Genomic DNA, 15,213 nt, shown 5'->3' with positions numbered 1-15,213 from the left:
AGGGTGCCCATCAGTCTATACACACGTGGTGCCATCTTCACACACACTAGTAGACGTTCCCAAGCAGTATTTTCACAGCACTTATACACTAGAAATAAGATCATTCTAAAGCAGTGTCTGTGGCAAAGTCCCTCACACCTCTTCACATCACAGAGACTGTGCCAAGATTGAGGCCCAGAGAAGTAGGGAGACAACACTCTCCTGCTTCGCCGTTTTCTCAGGGCCCACCCGTGTGGAGGGAGAGTTCACTGGGGGAGTAATAAGACCAGCGGTCACCTTTCTGAGGGAGGTCCACTCAGTCCATCACTGAATCACTGACTCTAGGACTGGGCCAGGTGCTATGAAAACAGGAACTCTTGTACCCAGCCCCCATCTCAGGGGATGACACTGTGATGAAATGTCCACTCTTCTGACCTTGGCTTCACCTCCTTAATGCCCTGCAGGTATGTGGAACATGCCTTTGGACAGCCGCTATGTCACACTAACCGGGACCATTACTCGAGGGAAGAAAAAGGGCCAGATGGTGGACATCCACGTCACACTGACGGAGAAGGAGCTGCAAGAATTGACGAAGCCAAAAGGGTCATCAGGAGAAGTAACACCTGAAGACAGAAAGGCCTGCCAAATGGGAGTTGACCGTGGGCCCCACGTGGTCCTTTGGACGCTGGTTTGCCTGCCTGTAGTCTTTATCCTCTCTTTTGTTGTCTCGTTCTACTATGGCACGATCACCTGGTACAACATCTTCCTCGTGTACAACGAGGAGAGGACCTTCTGGCACAAGATCTCATGTTGCCCCTGTCTCATTCTCTTCTATCCAGTGCTCATCATGGCCATGGCCTCTTCCCTGGGCCTCTATGCTGCTGTGGTCCAGCTCTCATGGTCCTGGGGAGCATGGTGGCAAGCTGCCCGGGACATGGAGAAAGGCTTCTGTGGCTGGCTCTGCAGCAAGCTGGGCCTGGAGGACTGTTCTCCCTACAGCATCGTAGAGTTGCTTGAATCTGACAATATCTCAGGCACTCTCTCCAACAAGGACTCCGCCCAGGAAGTAGAAACTTCCACTGTCTAAACTTCCAAGAACTTATTCCCTTCTGTGGTCCCAATAGCCTATATATCATCTTCCAATTCCAGAAGATTTGTTCTTTACATTAGCCCCCTACCCCTCTCAGTTCTGGAAAATTCTAGCCCACACTCTTCTGTCCTACCATCTTGATGGTTCCAGGAGAGCAGGGAACAGAAAAGCAATTTATGCTAAAGCAATCCAGCCATGGGTGAATTCTTCTCATTCCTTGCTCTAAAATGACCATTTATCTGGGACAGGAAGCTTAGTTGTGTGTTAAGTTCAGGAGCCTGAAGAAACTGGTGCCTGGAACCCAGGGGAGTATGTGACTAAAGGTGACAGGGTGAAAAAGGAGGCTCCAGGGAGACCAAGTTCACCAAAAAGAAGTAGGATGGAGAGAAACAGGAAGCAGGGCTACCACAGTGTAGCAGGGATAGTGTAGTAAAGATCTGTGTGTATCACTTAGATTTTGATTTAGTGGCATATGATTAAAACCCTATAATATCCATAGTTCAAATAAGATGGAAGGTTCTTTATTTCTTGTGCAGAAGTCTGGAGGCAGACCATCAGGTGACCTGATGAAGTCATCCAAATCCCAGGCTTTATTCCCCTACCATTAGTAGGAGGTAGCCCTCTTTGTCCTTGTCTTCAACACCTCTGTGCTGACTCCAGCTCCGGCCATCACACCCACCTTTCTGGCAGGGCAGAGGAAAGGGCAAAGTGCCTATCTTCCCTGTTCAAGGAGACTTCCCAGAAGTGTCACTCAACAGTTCTTGGATCTTATTGGCCAGACCTTAGTCACATGACCTCACAAGCACAAGAGACTAGGAAATGTCTTTTGGTTGGGCAACTATATTCTAGGCTAAATTTTTGGGTTCTGCTAATTTAAGCAAAAAAAAGAAACATGGCTATTTCGGCAGGCATGAAAGAATCTCTGCCTCACAGTAACTACTTAAATATATCCAGATCCCAACGTGCTAATATAGTTTTATTTATTTATTTATTTATTTATTTATTTAGGCCTGAATGTTACACAGAGAATTTATACATAGATACTAGCTATATATACTATGTATATGCTATAAATAGATATTAGCAGCTCATGTACTTTGCAATTAGTCTGTAATGTCATGTGGTTTCAGGGTTTTTAGGAAGGAAGAGTGAACAGTTGAATGCAATTGGTAGCATAACTTTTTTCCTGGTAGTGAAGGCAGGACTGGGCAGTGATATTTAATCTAATCTACATATTAACGATTGTGTAGGGAGGGATTGAAAACTTCCCCCAACAGGGATCAGTAGCCCTAAGCATGTAGAAGACAGAGTTAGCTTTCTGTCTTTTGGCAAGACCTCACTTACAGCCTCACTCACTCAGACCTTTCTGGAGTTTAAGGGACAGTGGCTTTCCACTGTGAAGCTTGTGTCTTCCTGGCCACTAGGGGATGTAAGCCAGATGAATACAGTTTGATAGAATCCGAACCTTTTTTCCTTTTTTTAAGTTTATTTATTTATTTTGAGAGAGAGAGAGAGAGGGAGAGAGAGAGGGAGTGCATGGGAGGGGCAGAGCCAGAGGGAGAGAGAGAGAATCCCAAGCAGGCTCTGCATTGTCAGCACAGAGCCCAAGCACTGGGGGCTTGGACCCACGAACCTTGAGATAATGACCTGAGCCAAAATCAAGAGTTGGACGCTCAACCAACTGAGCCACCCAGGTGCCCCAAACTTTTTTTTTTTCTTTTTAAATTTATTCTTGAGGGTGTCTTTCTAATTTCAAAGAATTGAATCCCAAGAGGTCAAGCAGATTTTTGGAGGTTTGGATCCTCACAAGAACAGCTGGTGACCATTTCTTGTTCATGTCTCAGGAAGAAACTGTGGAAAGACCTGCCGTGAATCAAACCAGATGAGTCAGTACTGCCCTCTCACGAAGGCCCGGGACATTTGCCTAACGTATGGCGAATGCCACCTTCAGAAGAACCCCTTTTGAAAACAACAACAAAAACTTAGCTTCACACGAAACGAAACAAAACTTTGTCCAGCATTTTTGAAAATAAACTTGGTGCTCTCTGGTGCTTTTGCAGAAATGTAAAACATTGAACTGAAGACAAAGAAAATAAAAATAAAATCTAATTAACATTTGTTCACATGTCTCTAAAATGGCTTTGAGTGCTTCAGCCTGCAGAAAACGGATGAGCATGGTAGCTGTCCTATGTATGTATAACCTTCTTCATATGGATCCTTATATCTTGAATCTTTCCACTAATTTAAGGGGATTTACCTAGGCCTCCATTAGGAAGTTGCAACCACATTTGTCACATTTTTCTGGGATTAGGGAAACCAATGGCCAAGGCCAAACATAATCAGGATTAGGACTAGGGTATAGTGGCCATGGTGGCATGGAGGAGGATGGGGTGAAGGTGAGGTTCAAGGGATTCTTAGATGAAGAGGACATGGCCTTCATCCTAGTTAGGCTCACAACCTAGTGAAGGAAATGGGCTTATAAACTGAAATCATTCAAAAAGGGCTCTAACAAGGTTTGTAAAAGCCTAGACCAGAGGCAGGAAAACTTAAGCAGATCTAAAGCGATCTCATCTTTGCTGTCAGCAAATACCTAGAGAATAAACACCATACAGGAACATTCTGTTAGCTCATAGTTATTCAGTCTTCATGGTGAATATCAGGAAGGAAGACTATGCTTTCCAACTGCTTTGCAGCCATAATACACTGAGCTGGGTCAACTATAATTGATCCAGCATGATGATATTGCTACTTCTAAACCATCTTGTCTATTGACATTAAGCAACACTTTCATGTCAGTTCAAGTCCAAGGGGGCATAAGACCCTTATTCTGCAGGATTTTCATTTTTTTAAATTTATTTATTCATTTTGAGAGAGAGAGAGAATGAGTAGTGGAGGGGCAGAAAGTGAGGGAGAGAAAGAGTCCCACATAGGCTCTGCGCTGTTAGCACAGAGCCTGAGGCAGGGCTCAGACTCAACAAACCATGAGATCATGACCTGAGCCGAAACCAAGAGTTGCATGCTTCACTGACTGAGCCACCCAGGCACCCCTCCAGGATTTTCAATATAACAAGATGCTAACTTTTAAAAAGTTTAGATGACCTAAAAGTTTCCTTGTGCCCTTGATGGCCATCCGTTGCAAAAGCTTCGTGGATAACATCATCCCCCCCCCCCCCCCCACCTTTTAAGATGCAAACAAGCAGAAGTACTAGAATCTCTTATTCCTCCCAGGAAAGGAACCTGTACTGGAGAAGGTGTGGGTGTGAGAGAGTGGGGAAGAGGGAGGAAGAGGAAGAGAAAAGAGAAGAACTAGAAACGACATACAAGACAAAAGCACAGACATTGTTGACACAAAATGAACAAACCTTTTAGAATCTCTAAAAGTAAGACTTATTCAAGCCCAAGTGATGACAGCTGCCCAGGAAAGATGCTCTTTGGAGAATGAAGTTTTTACTGGGTTATGTACTTTAAGGCAGGAATCACCAGCTTAAACGCAAAGGGATGCAGGGAGTATGAGTATTGATCGGTAACTCAAGGACGAGATGGGTTCCGTCATCCACAAAGCAGATGTATGATGTACATGTGGCAGCCCATAAATCAGGTTACGTACAGTCATGCTGACTTAGTAAGAAATCTAGAATGGCTTTCTTTGTCTATCAGGCCTTTCGAGAGTTTTTCTCTCATCAACATGAAGGTTACAAATTTCCTTCACCATAGTGAATTTCCAGTAATTCTATCTACTTGTTACATAGAAAAAAAATTTTAAATAATATTTGAGTTTTAAAAGAACCCCTTGGGTTTGAATCAAAATCTTGAAGTGATGTGACATGGGCTGTGAGCACATGATCAACATTTTCTTAATTAAAAAAAATTTTTTTTTTCTTCATTAAAAACGTTTTTATTAAAACACAAGGACCAGACGTGTGGGCAGAAAAAGCTTGCTTGGGATGGTGAGGAGCAATTGGTTATATACTTTTAAGTTGGGGGGTAGATGGGTGAAGACAAAGGAAGATTCTAAAATGGACTTTCATATATTAAAGATGACTTACAGGATCTTAGAGGTCTGGCTATTGTCAAGCTACAGTTGCTTTTTGCCTCTATCACAGCATTGACATTAAGGCAGTTGTGAGTTCCTTGAGGAATGTCATCCTCTGCCTGTCTCAAGTATTTGTTAATGGCCTGCAAGTTGTAAGGAAATTTAATTTTACTTACATCTTTTTTGCCTTTGTTCTCCTCATCATGAAGAGCCTCCCCAGTTCTATGAGCACGCTCTGAAAATGTCTGACTCTACTGGCACCAGTGCACAACAATGTCTCCCTCCAGGCCCCTCCTTCCTCATGGTATCCTTATCTTTTCAGCTTCAGTTTCTGCTTATCCCAGGCCCATCTGCAAGAGGGAGAGAATCTGGTTGGATTTGATTCCCCGGTTTGGACATAAGTTTGCAGCTACTGCGCAGATTGCCGGACCCTTCGTGCAATCACCTCTCAGCTAGTTGGTCATTCGGTATAGAAGATCGCTGTTTCTGTGCAAGGCTAAAGCAAGCTGGGCACTTTCTTTTGAAAGGGGCAGTGAGCATGTCAGGCACTGTGACTGATAGCCCCCAGATCTAGAACACCTCCCTAGATTTGCTTTTGGAATTAAACCTCACCTCCTCCCTTCCAAGCCAGCAACACTTCAGACTATTGGGAAATCCTTAGCGGGTGCTATGTCCTGCTTCCTGGCCTGTGCACGTCCCATTTCCTCTGCAAAGAAAGGAATCAATCCCACTCCTGATTGCCTGGAAATCTTCCTTCAGTAGTTGGTTCCAAAGTCATCGCATCTGTTTAGTCTTTCATTAGCCCCTTTTTGAAAAACAAAACAAAACAAAAACAAAACCAAAAACGCCCACAACAGGCTTTTAGAGAAGCTAGGTGATTTTCTGGATTCATACTCCTACCCAAAGAACTCGAACTCCAGAACTCTGACACTAACTGCTGCAGGGATTGCTCTCAATAACGGCAAAGGGAAGCGAATCTTTGAGAGCAGCGATTCATCTTTACCTAATTCTAAAGACCTGAGCAGCTCCAGGTCCCCAAACGCCTCACCAAGGCAGGACGCAAAGTATCTGCGCATGCTCTGAGCGTCAGCGCACAGTTTCCCCGCCTCTTCCAGGCTCCTTGGGTTGCGGCTCTTTTTACGACGCCCTGCCTCCGACTCCGCCGGACCTTTGCAGCGGTGCGCGGGGTTCCTGCCCGGAAGAGGCGGCTGAGGCACCCGCGCGCGGACAACATGGCGCGGTCCAGGAGTAAGGTAGACAGAGCGTGGCCTTGGGTTTTCCTGGTGCAGGGCATCCGGAGAGGGTGGTTCGGAAGCAGGAATCGTGGGATCACCGCGGTGCCAAGGATGGGGGAAAGAAGTGATCGCGGCGGCCCGTGGCCGGATCCCGAGGGCCGGCCCGAAGGCTGCGCTGAGAAAAACTGGGGGTTTGGAGTCAGAAGACCTGAATTTGAGCCTCGTCTACTCCCCCCTCACTCCGCCTCCTCGGCCCTCCCATCCTCTGACTTCCTCCTCATCACCTCCCTGTCCCACCTCTTCCCCACCCTCTTTCTTTCTTAGTCCAACCTCTTCTCCTCCATCACTTCTTTCAGCTCCTCCATTTCTGAGCCTTAGTTTTTATAAAATCTATACGAGAATGAAAGGTTTGATAAGCACCTACCCACAGACTTGGAGTTCAGAGAGGGTCTGTGAGTAAAATACGTAACTTAAAACGTAAAGCGCCATGTTATTACCTCTGTAACAATCTTTCACATTTATCGAAAATTTACCCTGTAAGGCACTGATGTAAATGCTTTATTCTTATCCCATGTAATCTCCACAACAAACCCATGAGGTGAGAGCTGTTATTCCCAGTTTACAGTTGAGAAAACTGAGGCATAAAGAAAGTGAAATGATTAGCCCACGGTTATCCAGTCCGTAAGAGGTGGAATTCATACGTGACCCCAGGCTGTCAGGTTTCAGAGCCCTATCTGTGTTGCTAGGAGCCTGTGACCCTCAGTGTCCCACATTAATAATAGACATTATGATGGAATTTTTAAATGACTTTTTTCAATATAGGCAGAGAGTGGTGGTTGTCTCTGAATGATCACTAGAGGGAGATGTGTTCCGGGGAATTGTTTGTTCATCCATCCAACCATCCAAAGGCTAGGCCCTTTACTAGGCATCGCGTATACAGATAAACAAGATAGGAATTTCAACAACGATCCCTAGTCCCCTCAACGCCCCATTGGGAAATGTGGATTAAAGCAATTATGAACATTCGATGCCACTTACCTTTTTGTTCCTCCCCTTTCAGCTGCTGAAAATACTGCAGCTCTAGTGGAGCAACTGTTTATGGCAGGTGGACTTGCAGCAAAATTCTCACAGTCTGTATTGTTTCCGTGTGTTAATGAAGAGTTACTATGTTGCTCAGTTTCCCTTCCCTGGTTTTCTTATTCCTTGCCAGAAAGGAAGTTGGAAGTGTTACACAGACCATTCTTTTGGTTCCGGAAAGAAGTTGCATATTTTGAAGCCCCTTGATGCCATTTTTTTGGATACTTGATTCCTACTAAAAGACTTTTAGTCCTCTAACTTAGAGTTTTCTGGTTTAAAAATAGCTTTTATGATTGTGTATTAGATAAATGCAGCAACATATTTTGGGACTCTTAAATTTTTTAAAGATTCTTATAATCAGGGCATTGAAACTATGGGGTGTAAATTTTGTTGTTCTCAAGGGAAGTTTGTAGTTTATTACCAACCTTTCTTCAAACGTACTGTCTTTACTCTAGAAATCTCTTCATATTAGTGCATTTATGTTCAGTGCTTTTTAAACTAGGGAAAAACTTAAGTTTCCACGTGTTGCCTGAGATATAACCAAACTTAGAAATCATCTGTAACTTCTCTGATAGGAACTCATCTAGATTTTTCTGACACTCCTAGGATCAGGAGATCACTGCTTCAGAAAACAGTGGTTCTTTTATTGATCACTTCTTAATGTTATTTTTCCTCTTTTCATAGAGTTAAACTAGTCTTCCTGTAACTTCCATATGTTGATCCTATTCTTGCTCATTCTCTCTGGCCAATTCTTTTATAACACAGGTGCCAAATATTTGGGCGGAACTATCATGTTCTCCTAAATCTTCTCATCTGGCTCAGATATCTTGTTTTTTCAAACTGTTCCTCACATCACATTTTCTCTAGATCCTTCTCTAATCTGCTTATTTCATGTTCTGTTGTAATTAGTATTTCTCCTAAGATAGGGTGCTCAGGACAGCTCACAGTTTGTCAGATGTGGTCTGATCAGTACAAAGCACAGGTGAGGCTGTCATTGCCAAAGATTGTTAACTTTGGAAAAGGCCTTGGATCTCATCTAGTTCAACAGCTGCTTCCTGCCTCTGAATTAACAGTGAGGTTTTATGTGACATTCCCAAGGACTCAGAGCTAGTTTGTAATGAAGGTGGGACCTGATGGTCTCCGGTTTGCTAATCTAGTCTTTTTTCACCAGAAGAACTTTGTTTTCCTTCTTTGAATTCAGTACACTGTTGATACAACCTAAAATATTTTGGAGGATGGAATGAGATAGGTGTGGGAGATGTAGTGTTGTAGCCATGTCATATTGGTGACTCATTTGTATAATCCACACTGAAATTGTGAGTTGCTATTTGTTCAGATCTCTTTCAGCTCATATTCAGTTGAATTCTGGATGTCAGACATAGAACTTCACATGTAACCATTTTATTTTAGTTTATTTCCCCAATTTCCTTAGTCCTCTATGTATGTGATTGCTATCTAATGACTAGGTGTCTTTATTTATGTGGTTCCTCTACCTGTAACTCTCCTTATTCACATGATTAACTCCTAAACATTCTTTAAGACTCACCCAAAAACCACATCCATAAACCTCTTCTGCCTCCTTACTCCTCCTCTATCCCTTCTACCAGTCTTGGATAGATGATCCTCCTGTGTATTCTTTTAGTGCCCACTGCCCACATCTGTCATGGAATATTGTGCTGGTATTATTTGTTTATGTGTCTATGTCCCCTACCAGAATAGATTTGGTGTCTTAGTCTTCATTCTAGATCCCCAGTTCCCAAACTGATTTAAAATCCTGGGGTGTATCATTTTAATACATAAAGATTGTAGCAGTCTCCTGTTGCCACAAAAATGCTTCATAACAAGCTATCCCCAAATCAGTAACTTACAGGATAAGCATCTGTTCTCTGTTCTCATGCTTGTGGTTCTACAAATCAGCTGCAGTATGTCTGATGTATTTTGGGCTCAGATGGGCTGGATTTAGCTCTGGCCTATGGGTTTTCAGATTTGCTTCCCATGAGTTTATTCTTGGGCTCAGGTCAAGGGAGCAGCAGCTTCCTGGAGCATGCTCCTATCCTGGCTTTCTGTCTTTTTTTTTTTTTTTTTTTTTTTTTTTTTAAGTAGGCTCCATACCCAGTGTGGAGCCCAATACGGTGCTTGAACTCACAACCCTGAGGTCAAGACTTGAGCTGAGATGAAAAGTTGGACGTTTAACCAACTGAGCCAGCCATGTGCCCCCTGGCTTTCTAAATAGGCTCCATGCCCAATGTGGGGCTTGAACTCATGACCCCTAGATTAGAAGTCGTGTGATCTACTGACTGAACTAGCCAGGTGCCCCACTTGCTTTCTATCTTTTAGAAAATATTAGGGCAATTTTAAAGTTTCTCTGTAGTGGGGAGCCTGGGTAGCTCATCAGTTGAGCATCTGATTTCAGCTCAGGTCATGATCTCTTGGTGTGTGAGTTCAAGCCTTGCTCTGTGCTAATAGCTCAGAGCCTGGATCCTACTTCAGATTCAGTATCTCCGTCTCTCTCTCTCCCCCTCCTCTGCTCATGCTCTGTCTCTCTCTCTCTCAAAAATAAACATTAAAAAAAAACAAAAGTAAAGTTTCTCTGTAGTAAACATTTACATGTCTTACATACACTAGGCAGAACACCCCCCCCCTTTGCCATGCATCCCCTAAGTTCCCTAAAGTACAGGTTCTGTGGGTGAAATAAGAAAAGGACATATCTGTTTTCTTTTTTTATGACCATTAACATTTTCTCACTCTTTGGAACTTTGTTTCTAGGCAGCTATTGTGCTCTGTATGGATGTGGGGTCTGCCATGAGTAACTCCCTTCCCGGCGAAGAATCTCCATTTGAACTAGCAAAGAAGCTGATGACCATGTTTGTGCAGCGACAGGTAGGTTTCAGCCTGGCCTTGAGCTCGTAACTCACGTTTTAACTGGTTGTTGTCTCCACTTAGTAACACAAGATACCAGCCTGCTTATGATGTCTGGCCCCAGTGTTTGTGGGAATCTGAGGAGGTTTTTTACATATACTTATGTGTAAGTCCAACTGCCACTAGAGCCTGACATTTTTTTTCTTCCTTTCTTCTGGCCTCTACAGTAGAAATGACAGTTTTCATGAGAAACAAGACAATGTAATAATCTCTGGAGCCAGGTGGCCGGGGTTTGAATCTTTGCTCTGCCGTGTCATTTACTAACCTGGTAATCTTGAACAAATCCTATTCCGGTTATCTTTTGCTGGTAACATACTATCCCAAAACTTCATGTCTTAAATGATTTTTTTTTTTTTTTTTTTTTTTAAATCAGTTCTCATGGTTTGGGGATGACTGGGTGGCTCAGCTGGGCCTCTGTGGCCTCTTGTGTAGGTCCACTCAGATGGTGGCTGGGCTGAATCATTTGAGGGCTAAACTGAGCCAGACGTCTCACATGGCTCATTCCCATGGCTAGTAGTTATGTCTTCCGGTGGTTTTGAACTCAGCTGGGGCTATCCATCAGAACTCTTACATGTGGTTGTTCCATGGAGCTTGGGATTCTCACAGTGTGGCAGCTGGGCCTAAGAGGGAAAGTCCTAAGAAGGAAAAATTTTTTTTCTTCAATTTAAATTTTACTTAACATACAGTGCAATATTAGTCACAGGAATAGACTTCAGTGATTCATCACTTCCATACAACACCCAGTGCTCATCCCCTGTGCCCTCCTTAGTACCCGTCACCCATGTAGCCCATCCCCCATCTATCACTGTCAGCCCTCAGTTTGTTTTCTGTCGTTGACAGTCTCTTGTGATTTGTTTTTCCTCCTCATTTTTTCCCCTTCCCGTATGTTCATCTGTTTTGTTTCTTAAATTCCACGTTTGAGTGAAATGATGTGGTATTTGTCTGTGTCTGATTGACTTATTTCCCTTAGTATAATACATTCTGGCTCTATCCATGTCATTGCAAATGGCAAGGTTTGATTCTTTTTGATGGCTGAGTAAATATTTCATTGTAGATATATATCACATCTTCTTTTTCCACTCATCAGTCAATAGACATTTGGGCTCTCTTCGTAGTTTGGCTGTTGTTGATAGTGCTGCTATAAATGTTGGGGTACATGTACCCTTTCAAATCTGTATTTTTGTATCCTTTGGGTAAAGACCTTATAGTACAATTGCTGGATCATAGGGTAGTTCAGTTTTTTAGTTTTTTGAGAAACTCTGTACAGCTCTCCAGTGTGGCCGCACCAGTTTTCATTCCCACCAACATTGCAAGAGGGTTCCTAAGAGTGACCTGTCTATGTGGCTTTTTATGACCTATCTTTAGAAATCCCAGAAAGTCATTTCTGCTGTTGTTAGTCTAGCAAGTCACTAAGACCCACTCACATTCAGCGGGGCGGGGATGGGAGGTGGGTGGTAAATGACATTCCTCTCTTGATTTCTGTCCCTTCTACCTGGTACGAGTGCTACTTTTGCTAAGTCCACGAAATTCTTCATTCACTGGCAACCGCTATTCCTCCTGGACACCTGTTTGCTCTGGGTGTTGCCCTTTTCACTGTGACACTGACACCCTTCCTGTCATCCTAGATTTTAACAAATTCTGATGACCTGGATTCCTTAATGTGTCAAGAAGAGAATGTTCTAACTCCATTCCTGGTTATAGTAATTTGTATTAGTTGTAGTTCAGTAATGCTGCCATGTACCCCAGTGGATAGATTTTTTTTTTTAAAGAAACTGTGCTTTCAGTTTTTATTTTTGGCTCTGCCTATTCCGTGGCAGTGTGGATCTGGAAGGCTAGGAGACGATACCTGATGCCAGTCTCATGCTGCACTCAGAATTGCCTTCCCTCTCCTGGCTGAAGTTTTGTTGTTGAGCAGGATTACCTGGCTTTAATATGAATGCTTGCCCAGGATGCAAATAGAGTTCTAGCTGGCCTGCCCCATGGTGTGCTGGACATGTTTGAAGCCCAGCAGCTGGATTTTTTTTCTCCAGGTGCAACCGGGGATGTATTTGCAATTCTTAACACACTGGGGCACTTAACAGACCAAACCAGAATGAGGAAAGACACAATTCCATCCTCTGTCTACACAGCACTCTTCCCACTGGTGGAGAAGGCTACGGTTAAGTAGGTGGGAACAAGACTGTGTTTTTGTTAGATCCTGTTTTTTGTTTTTGCATTTTATTATGAAATGTTTCAGGAAGGAGGCAAATACAGAGAATACTGTGATGCAAAGCTATTTTCCCATTGTCTAGCACTATACAGTACTCAAGTTTTACCATATTTGATTTCTTTTTCTTCTTTTAAATGTTTATTTTGAGAGAGAGAGTGAGCGCACATGCGGGGGAGGGGCAGAGGGAGAGGGAGAGGATCTCAACCATGCTCAGCACAAAGCCCAAGTGGAGTTCAATCCCACAACCATGAGATAATGACCAGAGCTGAAACCAAGAGTCAGATGCTCATCCAACTGAACCACCCAGATGCCCGTCTTTTTCTTTTTTTCTTAAAAAAAAAAATTATAATAATTACTGATAAACTTGAGAGTCCCTGTGTATCCCTTCCCAATCCTCTTTTTTCCTTTTTCTTTCTCTCTTTACTTCAGGATTTTCATAGTCATTACCATGTATATTTAATACTTTAGGACATAAGTATATTCATAAATATTTACTATAGTATGAAGCTTTCAAAACATGTAATGTTATTATATGGTACCTATAATTCTGTAACTTATTTTTTCTCAACCATAATTATAAGATTTATTCATACTGAAAAACATGCACAAATTATTCATTTTTTTTTTCCTGGGGTATAATATTGTATAAATATTCTGCAATGTGTTTTTGCATCCTGTGGATAGATGGTCAGTTTCTACTACTTCTCTGTTATAAACAGTGCTGAAGTGAACTCTCTTGTCCTTGTCTTCTTGAGTACATGAGCAAGAATTTCTCTATGGTATATATACCTATGAATGAAATTGCTGGGTTAGAGGATATGAACCAGTAATTTTTGTTTAGTCCTCTGGAAAATACTTCCAAAAAGAGTAAAAGCTTTTCAAATTTATCCATAATTAGTTTTCATTGAGAATTAGAGTCTGATTGGGCTGGAAGTCATCAAGAGTAGTTAACCACTCTCCCATTCTCCCACCCGTAATTCTGTTGAAATGAGAGATGGGACCTATAGTCAACAGAAAAGTCTCCTTAGAACCTGTGAATTGTCATTGTCCCATGGGCCATCTAGCCCAGTATTCTGTTGTTGACAGTGGACCCAGGGACATGCCATAGGGAGGTATGGTTGTATTGCTCCTTGAAGGTTAGGTATCTACTGCCTTTCAGGTGGTAGTTTATGATTCTTAACCTTTGAACGTTCTTCTCTAGGTGTTTGCTGAGAGCAAGGATGAAATTGCATTAGTCCTTTTTGGTACAGATGGTACTGAGAATGCCCTTGCTGATAAGGATCAGTATCAGAACATCACAGTCCACAGACACCTGATGCTACCAGATTTTGACCTGCTGGAGGACATCGAAAGCAAAATCCAACCAGGTTCTCAACAAGCTGACTGTATCCTTTTTCAGCCAGAGAAGACTCTTCAGAAATTTCCTTTAATCTGAGGAATCATAATCCAGTTTGGTGAGGCTCACTAGAAGCCCACCTCTGAGTATATGGGCATTTTTTGGCTCTGAAGACATGGAGATGATGGTGTGTGTTGGGATTTATTCAGGTTGGGTTGGGTATCTGCACTCCTGACCCTCTAGCCACTTGCCCCTTCTCTGCACTAGTGATACTGAGTGGTTCGGAGGCACTATAAGGGAAAGATACCAGTGGGTATATTTCTGTATTGTTATTTGCAGAAAGTTTAGTGGTGGTGATGGCTGGAAATGTTTGCATGTAAAGAACATATTTGTAGAAGAATGTAGTATTAGCATTCCCTATGCTTTCCTGGATGGAGGGTATTTTTGTGTCCAAAATCAGACCGATATCTAAACTGAGATTTCCAATTTCTTCCACGTATACTATGATTTTAAGTGGTTACTCTTACTTTTATAAACCGTAATGTTCTCCCTGATCACTGGGAGGTGCTGCTGTGCTAAGAGTGACTTACAAATGCCACATTATGGCTCAGGTCATATTTAAGAGTGGACTCTAATCATGAAAAATGGATTCTAGATATTGTAAAATGACATCATAATTTTTGTTTCAATGCATGGGAATACGTTAGATTACCTTGGGCTTATTTTATTTTTCCTGATTATATGTTTCAGGATATATACTGTGATATGTGATTACAGCATATGTGATTATATGTTAGTGAAATAAATGTTGGAAAAAGCACTCTTTGGCAAGTGCTTTTAAATCCTCACAGAGTCAGCCCAGAGTTCACGGTTTCAAGCACTGTGGACTTCACTGGAAAAAAGTTGCATGATCTTGGGATAAAGGGACTGTTTAGTGATATTTTCTGCCCTTAACTAGCTGAGTCCTGGATGCACTCATTGTGTGCATGGATGTGATTCAACAAGAAACTGTGTAAGTGTCTTCAATTGAAGAGAGGTGGAAATGAGCCATTCTGCAGAAATTGTATGTGTTGCTGTATTCTGTACATGTGTGATTCATTGCTAATCAAGCAGCATGTTTGTGTGGCTAAAGAACCATTTGATAGAATTCAATGGTTCAGTTCAGCCTCTCTTTTTTAAGTTTAAAAAGAGCAAGAGCTATAGTTTGTGGGAATTTCTCTGGGAGAAATACATGTTTGGCTTATTTCAACTTCCTTCCTATTTGACTTAATTACCAGGAACTTTAAAAACTTCTATATGGTATTGTTCATAATCTGACTGAAATTAAATGCATGA

The 15,213-nt window shown here is 42.4% G+C and overlaps 2 protein-coding genes across 4 annotated transcripts in view; both read left to right on the top strand.

Annotated features, from left to right (window-relative positions):
* The first annotated feature begins 445 nt into the window (after nt 1–445).
* On the top strand, nt 446–1,261 carry TMEM169 (transmembrane protein 169). Its single transcript, XM_049614939.1, has one exon. The coding sequence runs from the start codon at nt 446–448 to the stop codon at nt 1,064–1,066; it is 621 nt and encodes a 206-aa protein (XP_049470896.1). The 3' UTR covers nt 1,067–1,261.
* A 4,975-nt stretch (nt 1,262–6,236) lies between these two features.
* XRCC5 (X-ray repair cross complementing 5) overlaps nt 6,237–15,213 on the top strand; it is a 90,115-nt gene continuing 81,138 nt past the window's right edge. The window contains exons 1-4 of one of the 3 annotated variants that reach the window (XM_049614938.1): nt 6,237–6,355; nt 10,181–10,294; nt 13,744–13,927; nt 14,842–14,890. In XM_049614938.1, the coding sequence (XP_049470895.1) occupies nt 6,335–6,355; nt 10,181–10,294; nt 13,744–13,927; nt 14,842–14,890 (368 nt within the window). In that variant the 5' untranslated portion in view covers nt 6,237–6,334. The remainder of the gene's footprint in view (nt 6,356–10,180; nt 10,295–13,743; nt 13,928–14,841; nt 14,891–15,213) is intronic. The other 2 variants (XR_007454288.1, XM_049614937.1) reach the window with 2 other exon arrangements.

The sequence above is a fragment of the Panthera uncia genome (assembly GCF_023721935.1).
Source record: "Panthera uncia isolate 11264 chromosome C1 unlocalized genomic scaffold, Puncia_PCG_1.0 HiC_scaffold_3, whole genome shotgun sequence".
NCBI classification, from domain to species: domain Eukaryota; kingdom Metazoa; phylum Chordata; class Mammalia; order Carnivora; family Felidae; genus Panthera; species Panthera uncia.
This window is presented reverse-complemented; position numbering and strand designations above follow the sequence as displayed.

What these genes read in the sequence shown, in the direction of transcription:
- TMEM169 (XM_049614939.1), top strand. Translation starts at nt 446, where the DNA reads ATGTGGAACATGCCTTTGGACAGCCGCTATGTCACACTAACCGGGACC.